At 47.0% G+C, this 13,740-nt stretch overlaps 1 protein-coding gene across 2 annotated transcripts in view; it reads left to right on the top strand.

The window, feature by feature from the left end:
• Positions 1 to 882: 882 nt before the first annotated feature.
• Positions 883 to 13,740, top strand: part of TUBB2A (tubulin beta 2A class IIa) — a 39,557-nt gene continuing 26,699 nt past the window's right edge. Inside the window, exons 1-4 of one of the 2 annotated variants that reach the window (XM_025891052.2) lie at positions 883 to 1,066; positions 1,899 to 2,007; positions 2,294 to 2,404; positions 2,759 to 4,083. In XM_025891052.2, the coding sequence (XP_025746837.1) occupies positions 1,010 to 1,066; positions 1,899 to 2,007; positions 2,294 to 2,404; positions 2,759 to 3,819 (1,338 nt within the window). In that variant the 5' untranslated portion in view covers positions 883 to 1,009 and the 3' untranslated portion in view covers positions 3,820 to 4,083. Of the gene's footprint in view, positions 1,067 to 1,898; positions 2,008 to 2,293; positions 2,405 to 2,758; positions 4,084 to 13,740 lie in introns of those variants that run through there. The other variant, XM_073877513.1, reaches the window with a different exon arrangement.

Genomic DNA, 13,740 nt, shown 5'->3' with positions numbered 1-13,740 from the left:
GGAGGGGTCTTTGGTACCAGCCAGGGAGCTGGGGACTCTTGAAGAGAGTCGGATGGGGCTGGAGGGGGCGCGGAGGCTGCCCCACCCCTGGATGCAGCAACCGCAGTAGAGGGAGCAAGGAGCCCTTGACAGAGACAAAAGAGAGCAGGCGGATGCTGGGGGCAGGGCGCAGGGCCCCCTGGGGCTCCTGGGCTTTGGGGTCCGGGGTCACGGCTCTTCAGACCCCACAGCCTGATCACACACCATTTTCTCCTGGGCTCGCCTGTCCTCCCAAGGCTCTGTGTGACCAGGGTTCGGCGGCTGGACAGTCGCTGGCTTCTAGGGTTGGGGAAAGAGGCAGTGGTCTCACGAGGGGCGGGTAGCTTAGGGATCCCCGGCCGTTGGCCGATAAGGGGCCTCCACCAGCGCTGACAGTGCGACCTACGCCCCCCTCTACCCTTCCACCTGCCAGCACCCGGCGCACAGCGCACCTGAGGGCCTCTCCACCTGCACCAGTCTCCCTGCTCCCCCCATGCAGTACCAGCTCTCCCCCCACCACCGGCCTGCCCCAGGGGTCGCCCTCGCTTCGCCACCCTCCCGCCCTCAGCTCCTTCACCTACCCCCAAATCTCAATCCCCAGCTCTTCCACCTCCCCCCGCCCCAAGTCCTAGACAATGCCCACGCCTCCACCCTACTACCCCAAACCCCCACTCCTCGCCCGGTCCGCAAGCCTGTGCTGATTGGCTGCGGGCCCAATGTCCAGCCCCCAGGATGGTCCTTGGGGCTCGGAGCATTACGTCAGCGGGGCCTGGAGAGCTCTAGCTCGAAGGGGACTGGGGGGCTCGAGCTGGGGGCGCGGCCTACGCGGGCCGCCCCACCCTCCTTGCATAAAAGGCTGAGTCCGCTGGGCCGGCGCTCTCAGACAGTCGGTTCCCGAGCGCCTTGCCGGTGATCCCCGCAGTGGGTGTTTAAGGGAGGACGGACAGACTGACCAGACGCCGACCAGGGCCAGAAGGAGCTAGCTAGCACCATGCGTGAGATCGTGCACATCCAGGCGGGCCAGTGCGGCAACCAGATCGGCGCCAAGGTGGGCGCTCCGGGAGGGGCGGGGTCGGGGGGGGGGGGCCTTGGCCTGTAGCCCCTCGGAGTTCCTCGGCTCGAGCCTCGACCTGAGCAGGCCCGGGACTCCCCAAGCACAGACCTTCCCGGCAGCTTTGTGCGGCCGTGTGGGGCGTGGGCTCGGAGGCGATTTGGAGGTGGGGAGGAAGCTCGCTTTCATTTTTGCTGTAAATCATTTGGAATCCCGGCCACTCCTTGCTCCCCGCTTTCTCCCTGATCCTCACTTGGCCAGACAAGCTTGCCTGGAGAAGGCGCGGGTGTGTCCCCGAGGCTGTGCGCGCGCGTTTACGGGAGGGGCCGGGACACTGGGAGAAGTGGTTTTATCCGTTCGAACCCCAGTCGAGCTGTGGGGGAGGGGAGGAGAGCGATTGTCTTGAGGTCTCTGGACGTGCTTTGAATCTCAAACCACCCTCCTTCCGTCCCTCCGGTCCCTGCTCCCCAGCCCACCCCCTCCGCGCCGCTGGGAGTCCCTGCGCGCCCGCCGCCCGCCGCCTCCCGCAGCTGCGACTCTGAGCGCGGAACTCCGCGGCCGCGCGAGCCCGCAGCTTTTGCGGCACCAACCCCACCCCCCCGCCCCGCCACCCGAAGAGACCCCCGCCTCCTGCCGCCCGCAGCTGTTCGCCGGGGAAACGCCCAATTTCAACTTTCTGACCCTGCACAATACAAGCCTTGCGGCGGAGCCGGGTCAGCTGCCTGAGAGTTAGGGTTTTTGGAACTGAGTCGAGGGCTTTTCATTGTGAGACTCGGTCTCTCTTTGAGGGGTAGGGCATGTTTAAATGCAAACTTTTTCTGTGTCTTAGTTTTGGGAGGTCATCAGTGATGAGCATGGGATCGACCCCACTGGCAGTTACCATGGAGACAGTGATTTGCAGCTGGAGAGAATCAATGTGTACTACAATGAAGCCACTGGTAATTGCCTTACCATCCCCCCCCCCCTTCAATTTTTTACTCTCCTGTCCCCAGGACTAACTCTAGGAGTGTGGCCCCAGGGTAGAGTGGGCTAGCGGATTTAGAATTCCCACTCTTTCACTGCAGGATTTCAGTGGGCGGTTCACAACCAAAGCCTTTGAGAATCTGATCGGTTCTGTGTCCTTCTTTGTTTGGGGACAACAGTAGTGCCTGCAAAAGGGGGGGGGGAGCCTTTCTCTTTAGAGCTCTCTGCCTGCACATCTAAGTCCAGCTGTGTTCCCTGCAGGTAACAAATATGTACCTCGGGCCATCCTGGTGGACCTGGAGCCGGGCACCATGGACTCGGTCAGGTCTGGACCATTCGGCCAGATTTTCAGGCCAGACAACTTCGTGTTTGGTGAGTCACTGACATGGCTGATGGCATGGGAGGCTCATTTGACACTGTACAGCTCGGGGTGGAGGGGTATGACCACCTAAGGGAAAGTATTGAATGAAGAACATCCTGTTGTGTGCCCATCAGTCTTAATATAAGCTAAAATAAATTTGCCTTTCAACCTCTAATGGCCAGGTATTCCTAGACTTCCTTGTTTATAATTATATCCATAACCAAGTATTTTAATGTCTGGCCATTTGGGTGGTAATCTGAGATAATCTTATCTGAACACTGACTCATTGATCTATATTAAGGGGTCTAAGGTAAAAAGAATTTAATCCAGTCATCAGTGCCTTATGAAGTCTCTCCCTCTGGCAGGCCAGAGTGGTGCGGGCAACAACTGGGCGAAGGGCCACTACACAGAGGGAGCCGAACTCGTGGACTCGGTCCTGGACGTGGTGAGGAAAGAGTCAGAAAGCTGTGACTGTCTGCAGGGCTTCCAGCTGACCCACTCGCTGGGGGGCGGCACGGGGTCCGGGATGGGCACGCTGCTCATCAGCAAGATCCGAGAGGAGTACCCAGACCGCATCATGAACACCTTCAGCGTCATGCCCTCGCCCAAGGTGTCCGACACGGTGGTCGAGCCCTATAACGCCACCCTGTCGGTGCACCAGCTGGTGGAGAACACCGATGAAACCTACTGCATCGACAACGAGGCCCTGTATGACATCTGCTTCCGCACCCTGAAACTGACCACCCCCACGTACGGAGACCTCAACCACCTGGTGTCGGCCACCATGAGCGGCGTCACCACCTGCCTGCGCTTCCCGGGCCAGCTGAACGCCGACCTGCGCAAGCTGGCCGTGAACATGGTGCCCTTCCCGCGCCTGCACTTCTTCATGCCCGGCTTCGCGCCGCTCACCAGCCGCGGCAGCCAGCAGTACCGCGCGCTCACGGTGCCCGAGCTCACGCAGCAGATGTTCGACTCCAAGAACATGATGGCCGCCTGCGACCCGCGCCACGGCCGCTACCTGACCGTGGCCGCCATCTTCCGCGGCCGCATGTCCATGAAGGAGGTGGACGAGCAGATGCTCAACGTGCAGAACAAGAACAGCAGCTACTTCGTCGAGTGGATCCCCAACAACGTGAAGACGGCCGTGTGCGACATCCCGCCGCGCGGCCTCAAGATGTCGGCCACCTTCATCGGCAACAGCACGGCCATCCAGGAGCTGTTCAAGCGCATCTCGGAGCAGTTCACGGCCATGTTCCGGCGCAAGGCCTTCCTGCACTGGTACACGGGCGAGGGCATGGATGAGATGGAGTTCACCGAGGCCGAGAGCAACATGAACGACCTGGTGTCCGAGTACCAGCAGTACCAGGACGCCACGGCCGACGAACAGGGGGAGTTCGAGGAGGAGGAGGGCGAGGATGAGGCTTAAAGTCACGCTTGAAAGCAGGTTAGGGAAAGTCGAGGAAAAGGAAAGCACGGGGGAGGGGGGCTTAGTGGTGAAAATCTCTTGGCAGTTGAAGGAAAGAAGCATGGTCTTCTCTAGGTGTGTGCGCTGGGTCTCTGGTGCTCTTCACTGTTGCCTGTCATTTGGGTTTTTTTTCTTTTTGTATTATTGATGATATCAATGTAACATTTGAGATATTTCTGAACTACTGTTGTAATGGCTAAAATCACATAAACGTTTGTGTCCTAATGGTGTCTTCTCTTCTGTCTCCTTCTTCTCTTTATTGGCTTCTTTATAATGGTTTTGCCTGTTAACTTGCAGAACACATTATATTAAATTCTTCCTCTAGAGAAGGGAAGAGAGAGGTAAAAGTTCAAATGAATTTACTCTGTCCGTGTGGTAAAACTGAACCGACCACAGTCATACCCAATATAAGATGTGACATCACTGCAAATATGTAAATGCCCTTAAATATTTTATTAGTTGAAAGGCTGCCTCCTTGAAAGCAGACTAAGTGTAATTTCATGTAGAAATCCTACTATGTCTTTACTTCTTTACCAAAAAAAAAATTTTTTTTTTTAATAGTTACTACCTGCATAGGGCACACAATTCTAAAGGATAGAGAGTGGAAAGGAAGTCTCTTCCTCCTGTGTTCCTTGCTACAGTTTTCCACCCTGGAGGGCAACCATTCTTATCACTGTTATCTGTCCAGCATCCTTGAAGAAATATTCTATATATCTTCAAATGGAGGTAGATTATTCCCTTTTTTCTTTCTTCACACCTCTTATGATGCTAGTAACACTGTTCTGCTGCCTCTTTTCTTCACTGAACAGTATGTTTAAAATACAGAGCTTCCCTCCTTGAAATGGATACACAGTATCCATTATGTAATCCTGCCGTACTTTATTTCGTTAATTCCTTAGGACGGCCATGTAGGTCCTTTATGCTTTTTTCTCATGGTGCCACAGTGAGTAATTTTGTGCATATATCATTGTGTATATGAGAACAGCTATCCTGCAAATTTCTCTGTGGAGATTTCCTGCCAAATTGTGCCATGTTCTGCCTTAGATTGGGCCAGTCAGTTTCTCATTTGGGGAACAGAAGTGGAGTGTTAAGTTATAAACAAATGTATAACATTTATTTACATATCCCTATAGGAAGAGAAAAAATCAAACTGTAGGCTTATGATTTTTCTCATTTTTAGACAAATGCAAAATTAGGAAAAATATTACTTTAAATTTGACCCTGTATTTATTTCATTCTAGCTGGTTCTACTACATAAATGTTTTTTTAAAAGAGAGGAGGAGAAAAGATGAGGGGTGGATTAGCGATTTCCACATTAAAGAGGCTGAAGTATACATGAAGGTGGTTCCAAGGAAAAGCGTGAACATTATCTATATAGTGTGAGAATGGCCTCCAAAATGGAAAAGAGCAGCAGTTTGCAAGTATTGTATATTATAAAAACTAGACCTTAGTGATGAGTAAGGACAAATGGATCAGAGTCAGTGACTTCTTCAGTTTTCTATATTTAACAGTGAATTGGCTGGTGCCACTCTTGCTGAGCTGGTGTAAAGCTTCCGACAACTTAATTGAAGGGTAACATTGGTTTTTAAATGCCCTGAACGCGGGGTCAGCTGCCAGGGCCCCCTGGACCCTTGGCCATGCATTCCCCACAACCTGTCAGACACATGATTGGTAACTTTGGAGAAGACAGGGATTGCTGCCAGGTGCTTCTTGGCATACCGTAAGTACCCTGCTTCTCTTTCCCACCTTGTGAGAAGGGGACAGGCAGGCACCCAGCAGGCCAGCCTGCTAGCCTGTCAGCATATCCCGTCTGCACGCTGCTAGAGCTTACTTCAGCATGATTCGAACAGTGGGTGCCAGACAGACCAGTCAAGCAGATGCTCTGGGGCAAAGCTTTAAGAGCACTGTTGTACAAGACAACGTGAAATGCATACTTAAGAAAACAGTTCAAAAGCAAGAAAATGCAGACCAACACTTGGATTAAAAGATACTTTTGGAAACTCTCAGTTTCCTTTGTTTACATCACCATTGTGTGATGGGATTTGGAGTGGTGGTGATGGTCATGGTGGTGGTGGTGGTGGTGGTGGTGGTGGTGGTGTGTGTGTGTGTGTGTGTGTGTGCAACACTCTGCAAAGGAAATGTTCTGTCACTCCCTGATGTACCACCAGGAGGATATTCACTTCGAGGCGGACGCAGTATCCAAATTACTAGTGGGATGTGATGCAGGATTCAAAGGTTGGGGTGAGGGAGGAGCAGCTAGAGTTATCTTGAGGTCCTCCCAAGAGTCTAGAAGGAACAGGAACCTCATACGTTCCAAATCTGCCTGCACCCCTACCCCAGCCCCAGAGATGATCTTAGACTATGGTAGGTTTCCCATTTCATCACAAGGATGCTAGATTAATAGAAATTTGAACCAAAAGTAACCTTAAGAGATCATCTAGTTTGACCTCCTTATTTTGTAAGGAAAGAGATGGAGGCTCAGAGACTTGTCTCAGACCACTGAACTTTTTCTGTACAAATCAGATCTTGGACTTAGTGTTCTTTTCTCTACAGCTGCATCTCTCAGGTCCCGTTATGTACAAGGCCACACGAAGAAGGGAAAGAGAAATTTCCTGGCTTCCAGAAAAAACCCAAAGGTGTCCCTTGGTCTGTAGCTCAACCTCCCTGGATGGGTGGGGCACAGACGAGGTGCCGAAGGGCTTTTGTCTCTAGTGGGGTCACTGACAGATGATGCTGAATTTCCTGGTTCTGAAACAAGACATATACGATGTCCTAATGTAATCATGATTGCAAGAATATTCTATCGGGGCATAGTTATTGTGAAAATGAGTAGGAAGTTAATGAGTAGGAAATAGCACTTTGGAGCGCCACCTTTTACACACCCCCATTTTAGTTAATACGTGACATACACTAGACAAAGCTATTTGACATCTACTATAATGCTGATTTCTTCCCATTGTTTAAGAGAGATTCTATTGTGTAGTCATGCTTTTCTAAATGTACCTCAAAGTTGAGCTATTTACTTGAAAACTGACTCACTAATACCCTTGTTTCTTAGAGGCTTTCTCCCTATCCATCTTGTTCCTCACTTTTCTTTGGTTTTGTTTGGTCTGGTTTTGAGAGAGAGAGAGAGAGAGCGTGCACACTGGGGTGGAGGAAGGGCAGAGGGAAAGGAAGAGAGAATCCCACGCAGACTCCCCACTGAGTGTGAATCCCAATACGGGGCTCCATCTCACGATCCTAAGATCATAACCTGAGCTGAAATCAAGAGTCGGACACTTAACTGACTGAACCACACAGGCGCCCTTTTCCTCATGTTTTTCTTAAGGCACGCTTGCCAACACATACCCAAGTAGGATGCAGTCTATTTCACTGAAAATGTTTCATAATCCTATTTTCGTTTCCTTTAACTGAGATAGAACTGACATGCCATAAAATTCACCATGCAAAAGAGTACAAGTGAGTGAGTGTTAGTATATTCACGGAGTTGTGCAACTATTACCACTATGTAATGGCAGAATCATCACCCAAAACACAAACCCATGCCCACTGGCAGTCCCTCCTTAGCCCCTCTCCCTCCAACCCCTGCACAACCACTAATCTTTCTGTCACTATGGATTTGCCTGTTCTGGACATTTCATATAAATGGAATCATACAGGACGTGTTTTTTTTTTGTGTCTGGCTTTTTTTTTTTTACTTAGCATAATGTTTCCAAGGGTCATCTGTGTTGTAACATGTTTCAGAACCTCATTCCTGTTTATGCATGAATACTATTCCATTGTATGGATATGCCACATTTTGTTTACCTATTCATCAATTGGTGGACACTTAGGTTGTTTCCACTTTTTAGCTATTAAGAGTAATGCTGCTATGAACACTCATGTACAAGTTTGTGTGTGTGTGTGTGTGTGTGTGTGTTTTCATTTCTCCTGGGTATATATCTAGGAGTAGAATTGCTGGGTCACGTGGTGGTAACTCTATGTTCATAATCATTTTGACTTCCACCTAAGGATGTAGATGCTTTCGAATTTGCCTGGAAGGCCAAGATAGGATAGAAATCAGGCCAGCCCTGGCTTTTGTACTTGGGCACCCGTATAGAGTCTTAAAATTGTAGTTATAGAAATGGTGGGGACTGTAGGGATCTAACAGGACTCCATCAGTTTGCAAATGAAGAAACGAAGCCTCATTGCTTAATTAGCAATGTTCCCAGGTCACTGTATCAGTTAGGGCTGATATTTGGCTTCTAGCAACAGTGACTCTGGATTATTTTTTTTCCTCTCCCTTAAAAAAGTCTAGAGACACACAGCGTAGGCCTTGTGGCTCCACAATATCCTCTTTCTGCTCTACTGATCATTGTCACTGGCTTTCTGCCTCATGTTCTCCTCAGGCCACAGAATGGCCATTGCAGCTCTGGTCATGATACCTGGGTTCTAAGCATGGAAGAGGGGAAGAAGAAGGGTAAAAAGGTACCTTCCAGCTGAGTAAGCCACTTTAAAGACCATGGCAGGAGTGCCCCCAATGACTTCTACTTGTACTTCCTTTTCTGCAGGGAAGGCTGCACAAAGTTGGTTTTTAGATGGGCACATAATCCAGCCTCTCAACCATTTAGACGTTCTATTAGGAAGGAAGAAGTGGAGAATGGACACTGGATGGGAAACTGGTAGTTTCTTCCATAATTAAAGAGTGGCTAAGAAGTGACATTGACCCAGATCTCACTGCTCCTCTTCCAGTGCTCTCCATAGACATCAGTTTGCAAAAACCTTCATGAAACTAAGAGTCCTCATTTTCTACAACAGAGAGCCGAAGACTGAATGAAAATATTTCTTGATTCAGATTTCTGAATCAAAATGTTTACTTACTTTTCAGCATTTCTAACTTTTAGTCAACAACACATGTCCATGACTTCTAGAGAGATTTCTTTCAATGACCTATAATGGAATGTTCATATTAGGTTGGGCTGATCATGAACATTTTTCAGCTAAAGCAATGGGATTTTTTTTTTCACGAATATATTTCACTGGGACTCACAAACCTGATCACTGAGGAGAAAGAACCAAGAGTACTTTGATGAATTGGGTGGGAGGAGAGGACACCAGGGAGCACTCCAGGCATGAGCAGCTGTGGGACCACATGGGACAAGTGGAGGAAATTATGGGACACACCTGCTCAGGAAGATATGGGTAGGTGTCGGTGACTAATGCAGTCAAAGGGCCCAAGGGATGAGTTTTCAGAGGTTAAGACAGGAAGAGTCAAGCACTAAGGAGGTAAGATCAAAGTTAATGCAGACTATACCTAAGTGAGCCAGATCTAGAGAAGCAACCTTCCAGGTTCTGCTTTCCTCTAGATCTCTGGGTAGATAGGCATGATTTCAGGATCTCATGTACAGGAAAGAGGAAGAGAATCAACATTTACCAAGTGCCTATTACGTGTTAGGAATGTGACTGCAGAGCCTATAGTGTAGAATGGAGAGAGAGCTCAATTATGTTGTTTATCGACTTTGGGACCTTAACAAGTCACCTCCCTTCTCTAAATCCTTCTATAAAATTGAGTTCTTAATAGCTACTTGTGCAGAGTTTTAAATGTCATTAAGGTATATATAGTGATAAGAAAATGAAAACGGCCAGTATTAATCAAACATGTGCTGTCTGTTACACATTTATCTCATTTCATCCTACAGAAACGCTATATAGTTTAAGTGTTTTTAGACCTTTTTTTTAAAGATTTATTTAGTTGAGAGAGAGAGAAAGAAAGCACGCTCAGGGAGGTGCAGAGGGAGAGACAGAATCCTAAGCAGACTCTCCACTGAGTGCGGAGCCCGAGGCGAGGCTTGATCCCAATACCCTCAGATCATGACCTGAGCAAAAATCAAGAGTTGGACGCTTAACCAACTGAGCCACCCAAGCGCCCCTAGTTTAGGTGCTTTTGGCTATGTCCAAAATCATTTAAAAATTTACTTACAAAAGGGTAAGTTTGGGAAATTATTGACTCAATCAAAAAGTCCAGGGGCAGATCTTTGAAGTTCTACCATGACTAATTCTGGAGCCTCTAAATATGTTATCAGACCTTTCTCCTCTATCACTCTCTGGGCTCTGCATTCTTGTGTTTTGGCTTCCTTCTTTGGCAGCCTCTCCCCAACTTTAGGCTCCTAGCACCGTGTTGCTAGAGACCCTGAGAGAAGAAGAACACAGACTGGCCAGAACTGTGTCAGGTGCCCATCCCTGAATCAGTAATGTAGGCAGGGGAAAAGGGACGTTGATCAACTACCATGTGACTGGGAGTCTCCTCTTTTAGGGAACTGACAGTTCCGAAAACAATTCAGGCTTAGATTAAGTAATTTGCCCCAAATCAGTCTGCTCTAGGTGGAGGACCTGGATATAAACGCCGGGGATTTCTGACTCCAAAGTGCATGGTATTTGCAATACAACAGCAAAAAAAAGTGATTATAGCCCATTAAAAAGGGGTATCCAGAGTGGCAGCTGAGGACGCGTGCCTGAATCAGAGACAAGCAACCCTTCAGAGGCTCCATCTTGCCCACCGGCCCAAGTCTAAATTCAAAGCACTGGACCATCTGGCAAACCTCTTTACCTCTCTTATTACTTTCCAATATTCTCTTGTTACTTTCAGCATGAACACTTTGTAGTCTTAATTTCTCCAACTAAAAAATGACGTTCTTCCTCTTCTCCTACTTTGGTCATTACATATACCATCCTCTCTCCCAAGACTATCTTATTTTACTTCTCTCCCCAAAATGATTTTCAGTTCTTAGAGTTAGGCTAAAGTTCCACTTTTTCTCAGAAACCTTTCTTTACTCTGATGCCTCGTGTAGCACATTCCTTGCATTTTTGATATACTAAGAGCCCAGTTCTAGGAGCCAGGCAATGTCAGTTTCCGTCCTGAGAGTTTCAGCCTCAATTTTGGCTATTGTTCATTGGTTATCTATTATGAGTGGGGCTTTTTATTCCATTTTTATCTCCACTATTGGCTTAGTTGTGTGTATGGTTTTAGTGGTTACTCTGGGGTTTCTAATATAAATCTTTAATTTGCTATCATCTACTGTCAAATAATACCGTCTCACTCCATGCACAGGGTGAGATTCTTACAGCAACATGCTTCCTAAGCGGGGCGGGGGGGGGGATCTAAAAAGAACATATTTATCCACATATTTACAACTCAGGTCTCTTCATCTGTTTGGGTGGATCACGTTTCCTTCTACCTGAAAAACTTCCTTTAACATTTTTTTGTAGTGCAGATCTGGGGCATGAATCTCAGCTTTTATTTGGCTGAGAAAGTCTTTATTCTGCCTTATTTTTGACAGATATTTTTCCTGGATGTAGAATTTTACAGAGATGACTTGTTTTCTGCCAGCACTTTAAAGATGCCATTCTATTGTTTCCAGGTTGTGCTGTATGAGTAGTCACTAGTAATTTTCAACTTTGTTTCCCTGTATGTAATGATCTATTTTTGTCTAGCTGCTTTTATTAAGAAGATCCTTTTCTCTTTTTAAAATTATTTTTATTTTTTTAAAGATTTTATTTATTTATTTGACGGAAAGAGAGCGAGAGAGCACAAGCAGGGGGAGTGGCAGCGGGAGAGAGAGAAGCAGGTTCCCCAGTGAGCAGGGAGCCCAACATGGGGCTTGATCCCAACACCCTGGGACCATGGCTTGAGCCGAAGGTAGACGCTTAACTGACTGAGCCGCCCAGGTGCCCCTCCTTTTTCTTTTTTTAAAAAAATTTTATTATTTAAGGATAATTGATACACAATGTTATATTAGTTTCAGGTGCACAACATAGTGATTCAACACTTCTATATATTATGTAATGCTCACCACTTACAGGTAGTTACTACCATCTGTCACCATTCAACATATTTAATATGATGTGCCTTGGTATGGTTTCCTATCCTACTTGGAATTTTATTCTGCTCGGGATTCATTGAACTTCTTGAATCTGTGAGCTTATAGATTTCATCAAAATCATACAATTTTCCACCATAATTTCTTCAAATATTCTTCCATCCCCCACTTTATTTTGGGATTCTAATAACATGTATTTTAGAGGTCTTGACATAGTCTCATAATCTATTGATGATCTGTTCATTTTTTTAAAGGTTTATTGATTGATTTTTTTTTAAGATTTTATTTACTTATTTGAGAGAGAGAGAATGAGAGACAGAGAGCCTGAGAGGGAAGAGGGTCAGAGGGAGAAGCAGACTCCCTGCTGAGCAGGGAGCCCGATGTGGGACTTGATCCCGGGACTCCAGGATCATGACCTGAGCCCAAGGCAGTCGCTTAACCAACTGAGCCACCCAGGTGCCCCTATTGATTTATTTTGGAGAAAAAGAGCAGGAGCAGGAGAGGCAGAGGGAGAGAGAGTCTCAAGCGGACTCCTCACTGAGGGTGGAGCCCAAGGTGGGGCTTGATCTCATAACGCTGAGATCAGGACCTGAGCCGAAACCAAGAGTCTGATGTTTAACCAACTGTGCCACTCAGGTGCCCCAGATCTGTTCATCTTTTGTTCAGACCTTTCTCTCTTTGCTTCAGTTTTGACGGCTGTGACTTCCATCCACTGATCTTTTCTGCAGTGCCTAATCTGCTGCTAATTTCATACAAGTATTTTTCATCTCAGATATTATATTTTTAATTTCTAGTTCTATTTTTGTCTCTTAAAAATTTTCCATTTCTTGGGGCGCCCTGGTGGTTCAGTCGGTTAAGCGTCTGACTTCCGCTCAGGTCATGATCCCGGGGTCCTGGGATTGAGCCCATTTCTCTCTTTGTGTCCACACTCTCCTCTCCTTTCTTGAATGAGGGGCACATGTTTATGCCAGCTGCTTTTTGGGCCTTGTCTTCATCACCTTTGTCTTTTCTAGTCTATTTGTATGAGTGATTTTCTTCATGGTTATGGGCCATATTTTCCTGCTTCTTTGTAACTTTTGATTGAATGGCAGACATTGTGAGTTTTTTGTTGTTGAGCGCTGGATATGTTGTAGTCCTTTAAATGTAGTTGCACTTCATCCTGGCATACAATGACATTACTTGGAATTGGTTGGATCTTTTCAAAGCTTGCTTTTAAGCTTTACTAGGGCAGGTCCAGAGAACTCTGGTCTGGGGATAATTTAACCCCACTAGTAAGACAATGCCCTTGAGGCATTTCCATTCCAGTCAACAGGAACACAAATCATTCCTAGCCCTGTGTGAGCTCAAGGAATTGTTTGGTCTGCTGCTTTCCAGTTGTTCCCTCCCTATTCTCGAGTAATTCCTAATTTTGCACATTCGTATCAGTTCTCAGCTCAAGACTAGAGAGGGCCTCTCTGCAGATCTCCAGAGCTCTTTCAGTGAAGTTCCTCCCACGTCTGTGTTCTGCCTGGTAGCTCCCCCTGACTTGGGTGCTCTGAATTCTGCTTTCTCTCTGCTCAACTCAGTGCACCCACCAAGCTCTGTTTGGGTGCCCCCCCCCCCCCCCCGCACTGCATCCTCCAAATCTGTTGGGACAATCACAAGCTAATTTCATGTGTTTCCCTTTCCTCGGGGGTCGCTATCATGCGCTGCCTGTTGTCCAATGTCCTGAGAACCATTGTTTCATATATTATGCCCACTTTTTTTAGTTATTGCGGTCAGGCAAATAAATCCAACTCCTCCTGCTCCATCACAGCCAGAAGTAGAAATCCTCTCTTCATTTTCTTTTGATTAAAATGTGTTTTCTTTCCTTCTATCTACCAATTCTCTTAGTGTCTGTCCTGTTTATTTGCTCCTATATTCCTTTTAATTTGGACTTCATTTGCAATTTTTTTATGTTTTTTCTCAGTTCTTTCCCTTTTTACAAGTATTTCTTTTCTCCAAGAATCTCATTTCAGAGTTTTTCTAATTTTAATGTATTTTTTTC

Source organism: Callorhinus ursinus, unplaced genomic scaffold, assembly GCF_003265705.2.
Source record: "Callorhinus ursinus isolate GAN/ISIS: 27379988/994484 unplaced genomic scaffold, GSC_fseal_2.0 scaffold26, whole genome shotgun sequence".
In the NCBI taxonomy this organism is placed as follows: Eukaryota; Metazoa; Chordata; class Mammalia; order Carnivora; family Otariidae; genus Callorhinus; species Callorhinus ursinus.
Note: the sequence above shows the minus strand (reverse complement) of the source record. Positions and strands in the feature narration are given on the sequence as shown.